Source organism: Orycteropus afer, unplaced genomic scaffold (assembly GCF_000298275.1).
Source record: "Orycteropus afer afer isolate SDZICR_OR568_19922 unplaced genomic scaffold, OryAfe1.0 scaffold00083, whole genome shotgun sequence".
Taxonomy (NCBI): Eukaryota; Metazoa; Chordata; class Mammalia; order Tubulidentata; family Orycteropodidae; genus Orycteropus; species Orycteropus afer.
The window spans coordinates 4,163,017-4,170,572 of NW_006921670.1; the positions used below are offsets into that span (position 1 = coordinate 4,163,017).

The 7,556-nt window shown below is 39.5% G+C and overlaps 1 protein-coding gene across 1 annotated transcript in view; it reads right to left on the bottom strand.

Moving 5' to 3' along the window:
* Window positions 1-7,556, bottom strand: part of ENTHD1 (ENTH domain containing 1) — a 209,785-nt gene that overhangs the window by 98,965 nt on the left and 103,264 nt on the right. Inside the window, exon 4 of the mRNA XM_007941766.1 lies at window positions 2,714-2,837. Coding sequence (XP_007939957.1) covers window positions 2,714-2,837 — 124 coding nt within the window. The remainder of the gene's footprint in view (window positions 1-2,713; window positions 2,838-7,556) is intronic.

Consider the following 7,556-nt stretch of genomic DNA (forward strand, 5'->3'; position numbering starts at 1 on the left):
AATAATTACAATACAAAGAGAGAAATTCTCTATTAGGGGTATGAGCAAAGTCTTATGGGAGGGAACATAGGGAAGAAGAAATTAGTTTAATGTGTAGAAGCATTTTACAGCAGTGAAATGATTGGGGCCTGATGTGTGAATAGGATTTTATCAAGCATTCATAAGTTGGTAGAGGACTGTAGATTGTATTTTACAAAGATGTCTGTGTGCATACCAATACACACCCCATCCCACGTGCTCTTCTATCAAATGACACTGACACTCCTCCAGGGCAAAGTGGGGGTCTATGTTCCCTCCCCTTGAACTTGGGCAGGATTTTGTCATGGCCTCGATGAACAGAATGAGTGGAACTGTCACAGCATGACTTTGAGGCCGTTCAGCTTCTGCCTGGCTCTTTCTTTCATAGGATGCTTACCCCTGGAGCCCAGCCATGCTGTGAGAAAGCCCAAACTAGTCCAGGCGGCAAGACCACATGGAGAGGCCCACGTGGGGGGAAACTGAGGCTCCCAGCCGACAGCCAGCCATCAATTGCCAGAGATGTGAGTGAAGGAACCTTCAGATGTTTCCTGCCCCCAGCCTTCAAGTTCTCCAGCTGCGGCCCAAACATACAACATGGAGCAGACAAGCCATCCCTACTGTGCCCTGTCCTAATTCCTGACCCAGAGAACTCATGAGTATAATAAATGGTTGTTTGATGTCAGTGAGTTTTAGAGTAATGTGTTACACAGCCAAAATAACGAACAAAGACATTTTAAGAGAAGAAATGACACAAGAACTATGTAGGTGTCACAGAGCATTTAAGTATTGGCAGTTATAGCCGATGAGGCCACAAAGTTGGCTGGGACCTAACCACGAAGGTCTTATATAACAGTTTACAAATATTCAATTTATCATATTGGTAGGGAAGAACTATTAAATATTTTTACACTGGGAAGTAAAATGCTAAGATCCGCATTTTAGCAAGACAACTCTGAGATGAACATGAAGAAAGACTGGAAAAGAGAAGATTTAAAATAGAAAAAGTTCCCCTAATTAAGACTGACTCTGTTGTTATTATGTGCCGTCGAGTCAGCCCCAACTCATAGCGACCCCTCCTTGGGTTTCCGAGGCAGTATCACTACGGAAGTAGGATTGCCCAACCTTCCTTCCGAGGAGTGGCTGGTGGGTTTGAACCGCCAGCTGTCTGGTTAGCAGGCAATGACTGACTCTAACAAAGTGAAATAGTGGGACCATCCTGGGGGCTATGTATTTTCTGTCTTTTTACTCTTTAAGGTTGCTCTGATGCTCATTAAATCTAGATTTCATTTGTATTAAAGCATAAGTGCTAGGGCAACATTAGCATCCAAAAAGTTTTCCTTGTTCTTCTTTCAAACTCTGGAACTGGATCAGTTGACTTAAAGTGGATTCTAAGAACACAAGAAAGCTGCTTAAAAATATAACCACTTGTACCCATTACTTGTGTGAATAATGCCATCTTTATACAAATATCACCATAATCTCCAATTTCTTCTTTTTGGGCCTATTAAAACAGCCTCATCTTTTTCACTATTGGCTTTATCAGAAAACTTTATAAATATGAATTTGTAAAATAAAATAAATCTATACTAATAAATTATATTTTATACTTTGTGTATCAGGGTTCTACATAAGATTTCAGCTGAATAAAGGGGGAAAGAGAGGACGGAGGGAGGAAGGCAGGCAGGACAGGTTACTCGAGGGGCGTGGTCCAAACAAGAAGGGGAGATGGAACTCAACACACACAGAGACACTTGTGTGTTAAGGGAAAGGATACGTGAATGAAAATAAAAGAAGAGATACAGGAGAGGATGAAAGATACTAATGAGAATGTTTCATTCTCATCTTGGCAGAAAGCCTGGCCTCCTACATTGTGAGAAAATCGAGAAGAAGAATATATTGAAAATTGAGAGTTTTTGGAGAATAGAGATAGTATGGAGAGATCCATGCTAAATCAATCAGATCCTAAAAGGATCTTGAGTAGCAGTAAAAAAAAAAAAAAAAACAACCACTGCCAGTGAGTTGATTACAACTCATAGAGACCCCCTAGGAATTCTAAGGCTATAAATCTTTACAGAAGCACACTGCCACATCTTTCTCCCGTGGAGCAGCTGGTGGGTTCAAACCATGACCTTTTGGTTAGCAGCCCCATGCCTTAACCACAGCACCACCAAAGCTCCAGTAGAGTCTGGATTTTGATAGTATAATCTATTGGAAACCAGTTTTGTATAATTTTATACTGAGTCTTTTTCTAATATTAATTATTCAAGAAATGATTAACCAATTTGTAGGACTCCATGCATATCAATTTTTCACATTTTCCCCTAAAGCCTGTTTTTGAAAAAGTATCATAATTTAAACTCTTCATCAAAAGAAAGTTAATAAAAACAAGAAAAGAAGGGACTCAATATTTCTGTTTTATCATTTGTGAAAGATATTAGTCAATACTTTTTTGAAACAATGGAAAAGACAATAAAGTAAAACAGGAAGAGAAAAACCATTGAAACAAATGGTAAAATAAGATTATAGGACCATATGTGAGTTGACTTTATTCATACTAGTCTTACTCCTCACTAAGTTAAACTGAAGCCAACTGGTACTATAGTTCACAAAATAAAATCTGATTAAAAACAATTTCTACCAGTGTTCTTTATTACTCAGGTTTCTGAGTAAACTGCCTATTCTTTAATCAACTTACCTGTGTCCCAGAGGTTAGCAACCTCTGCTTCCCCTTCTGACATCCACCTCATTGAAGAGGTAATGGGAGGAGGTACTGTTGGCAAAAGTGGCTTTGGATCATCATCATAAAATAACATCAGGTCCTGATTTAAAAAAAGAGAGAGAGAGAGAGAACATGAGAGCTGCAGAAACAAAAATTAATCTCACTGCCTGGTTACAATGGATGTGCGATTTATGGAGATTCAATGTGTGTACGTGTGCTGACCCTACCATCTCCACATTTGGATTTAAGCAAAGTGCACGTGGTTGTCTCTGCTCAGTGTCCATTAGGTACAGGGTGGTCTCCATCATGGGGAATCCACACTCTCGCTGGAGACACCTCATGCAGACAGGCAGTGACTGCATTTGGAGCATTCACTCTCCCTGAGCATCCCCGTCTTGTGCTATGTCAGCAGCCAATCATTTCGTCTTATTGGTAACAAAAAAGCAAGCTGAGTGCATCAGATTTTTAAATGTTAACTTGTTATCCTAGCGTCTAAAGGAGACATAATAGATAATCAATCTAATCACACAGGTTAACAATTATCAACTCATGGCTAATCTGGCTTCATTTATGTTCCTACCACTTTCCACCTGTTTCATTGTGAAGCAAATCCTAGCTATTGCACTTACTTCAATATGATAAGATACTCTAAACGGTAAGAATATTTGTAATAAGCAATAATTGTACCAAACCTATAAAACTTCACAATAATCTTTAATATCAATTATCATAAACTGCTCAAATTTTCAACTATTCATAAATGTCATAAACAGCTTTTTCTACAGTTTGCTTGAATGTGGGATCCAAATCCCGTGGGATTGGTTAATATGCATTATTTTCTTCTGTGAGCTGGGGATTTTTTTAAAAAATAATACTAATTAATGCTTTATTGAAATAGAATTAACATATACTAACATGTACAAACCCTAAGTGTAGTGCTCAGTAACTTTTCACATAGATACCCACGTAACCACATTTCCTTCACTCCAGAAAATTCCCTTTTCCAGTTGATACCATCCCTACATTTTGTTTATCCATTCTCCTGCAGATGAACATCGGGTTGTTTCCAGATTTTGCCTATGATGAATAAAGCTACTATGAACATTCTCACACAAATCTTTTTGTGGACAAGTTCACTCACTGCTCTATATTTACGTGAGAGGAAAGTTGCCGGGTCAGAGCACAGACTTATTTTTAACTTCACGAGAAACTGCAAAATCATTTCCAACGTGACTGTACCCCTTTTTAAAATTCAACTTTTGGAAATAATACACAGAGAGACTCTGTGTATCTTTTACCCAATTTTCCCCAAGGGTGTTACCCTTGTAAAACCACAGTACAATCACCAGCAAGGTACTGACATCAATACAGTGAAGACACACAACGTTTCCATCACCAAAAGGATCCCTCCTGTTGCCCTTTTATAGCCACACGTACCCCCTCCTCCACCCCTGGAAACTACTAATCTATTCTCCATTTCTATCCTTTGACCTTTCAGTAATGTCATATAAATGGAATCATGTAGTATGTAGCCTTTTGAGACTGGCTTCGACCCCCTCCCCCACCTGGCATAATTTCTGGAGCTTCATCCAAGTGGCTGTGTGTACAAATAGTCTGCTACTTCTTATTGGTCAGTAGTATTCATGGCATGGATGGACCACCGTTTATTCAATCCACTGGAGGACATCCAGCTTGTCTCCAGCTATCGACTATTACGAATAAACGTGTTAGGGATATTTGTGTACAGTTTTTGTATGCAACGTAAATTCTCACCTCTCTGGGATGGATGACTGACAGTGTCATTGCTGGGTCACATGGGAGTTGCATGTTGAGTTGTATAAGAAACTGCCAACTGTTCTCCAGAGCAGCTGTATCATTTTACATTTCTACCAACAATATATGAATGTTCCAGTTTCTCTGTGTCCTCATCAGCATTTGGTGATGTCACTACTCTATTTTAGAGATTCTGGTAGGTATGTAGTGGTATCTCCTTGTATGTTTCAATCACATTTTCCTAGTGGCTAATGATATTCTACTTCCATAGTGATACCACCTTGGAAACCTAGGGAGGGGTCGCTATGAGTTGGGTCCAACTCGATGGCACACAACAACAACGACATTGAACATCTCCGTGTGTGCTTACTGACTGTACATAATTTCTCTCTGGTGAATATATACCTTCATGTCCTTTGCCCAGTTTCTAACTGGACTGTTCGGATTTTCACTGTTGAATTTTGAGAGTTCTCTGTATGCTCCAGATACAAGCTCCTTGTCAGATGTGTGTCTTGTGAATATTTTCTTGCAGTCTAGTTTGTCTTTTCATCCTGTTGGTAGAGACTTTCACAGCGTATAGTTTTACATTTTGTTGTGGTTTTTAATCAATTTTCCCTTCTAAGGATATCCTTTGGTGTAAGTCTGAGAACTCTTCGCCTAGTCATCAATTTTCTGCTACATTTTCTGAAACTTTCACAGTTTTATGTTTTACATGTAAGCCCATGATCTATTTGGAGTTGGTTTTTATACATGCTTTGGGTGGAGGCTCATTGTCTTGTTATAAATGTCCAATTGCCTCAACACCATTTGTTAAAAAGATCATCCTCCATTTCACTGCAATTTCTTTTGCACTTTTGTGAAAAATCAGATGGACCTATTTGTGTGGGCCAATTTCTAGGTTTCCATTCTGTCCCACTCATCTACCTCTCTGCTGACCACAGTGTCTTGATTACTTTAACTACACAATAGGCTTTCAAATCAGGTAGAGTGATTACTCCAACTTACTTCCTCTTCAAGATTATTTTAGCTGTGGACCTTTCCTACAAACTTTAGAATAGGCTTATTATCTATGTCTATAAAATGCCATGCTTGGATTTGTATAGATTTTGCATTAAAAATATAAAGCAATTTGGAGATAAGTGACATCATTACTATGTTGAGTCTTTTAATCCAAGAATATGATCTGTCTCTCCATTTATTTAGATCTTCGTTGATTTATCAGTATTTTGTGATTTGCAGTGTACAGATCCGGTACATGTTTTGTTACATTTCTATCTAAGTATTTTACTTTTGGGGTGTGATTGTAAATGACATTATGTTTTAATTGCAGTTTCTATACATTGATTGTTATTGTTGGTGTGGTTATGTGCCATCGAGTTGGACCCAACTCAGCGACCCCTCCTTGGGTTTCCGAGGCAGTATCACTACGGAAGTAGATTGCCCAACCTTCCTTCCGAGGAGGGGCTGGTGGGTTTGAACCACCAGCCTTCTGGTTAGCAGTCAAGTGCCTTAGCCACTACGCTACATTCATTGATAGTATACAGAAATGCAACTGACTGCTGCTGATCTTGCATCCTGAAACCTTGCTGAACTCAACCAGCTTTATGGTAGGTTCCTTGATGTTAGGCTGGAGTAGGCCAAAAATGACCAAACAGGCTTTCAATTGTTATACCACCCTCTCTGGTCCTTTGGCTGGGAGGAGGGGAGCTCTGGTGGTGCAGTGGTTAAGCACTGGGCTGCTAACTGAAAGGTCAGTGGTTCAAACCCACCAGCCACTCAGCAGAAGAAAGATGTGACAGTCTGTTTCCCTAAAGATTACACCTTGGAAACCCTGTGGGGAAGTTCTTACTCTGTCCAGTAGGGTTGCTCTGAGTTGGAATCAACTCGACCACCAACAGGCTTGATTTTTTTGGTTTGGCTGGCTAGGAGAGAACAGGCTTTACTTGCAGCTTTTTATCCTTTCCTGTTGGTGGGGTCCTGAGGCTTAAGCAGCGGTCTGGGTTTGTCTCAAAGTACCTAGCCAGTCCCCTTTCTTCTTCTCACGTTTTAGAGTCCTTTTGTGTTTGTATATTATGCTCAGGGTTTTATTTTTTTTTAATTTTAACACGCGAAATTTTGATTGTCACTGAATTGTACATATTCTTAAGAGAGAGAGAGGAAGGACCTTGGGAGGAATGAGATCACTCCACATTGGAAGAACCAGAAGTCCCAACCGTGCTGTTTTAAAGTTCTACCAGAAATGTATGAGGTCCATTTCTCCACAACCTCACCAATACCTGATGTTGTCAAACTTTTTAAATGTCAGCCATTTATGTAAGTCTTTTCTGGTTTCTTGTAGCAGTGTTTTGTAGATTTATTTGTTGTTGTTATACGCCATCGAGTCAGCCCCGACTCATAGCGACCCGCCCTTAGGTTTCTGAGGCAGTATCACTATGGAAGTAGGATTGCCCAACTTTCCTTCTGAGGAGTGGCTGGTGTGTTTGAACTGCCAGCCTTCTGGTTAGCAGTCAAGTGCCTTAAGCACTATGCCACCAGAGCTCCTAGATTTCTTTGTACACATCTTTTATGTCCCTGCTTAGATTTATTCCTGAGTACTTCATTGTTTGGATAGCTATTATAAATTGTACTGCTTTCTTGGCCTCCTTTTCAGAGTTTTCTTCACTAGTGTAAAGGAATCCAAGTGATTCTTGTATGTTGATCTTGTACCCTACCACTCTGCCAGATATTTCAATTCGTTCCAGTAGTTTTTCTGCTGAGTCTTTGGAATTTTTGATGTATAGGATCTTATCAACTATAAATAGAGATGGTTTTACTTCTTCTTTCACAATCTGGATGCTTTTTACTTCCCTTTCTTGCCTTATTGTTCTGGAAAGGACTTCCAATACAATAATGAATAGGAGTGGTGATAAAGGGAATCATTGTCTAGTACCCATTCATAAGGGGAATGATTTCAGTCTTTCTCCATTGAGAATAACATTGGTCATTAGTTTAGTATATATGCCCTTAATTATGTTGAGGAATTTCCCTTCTATTCTTTTTTTTTTTT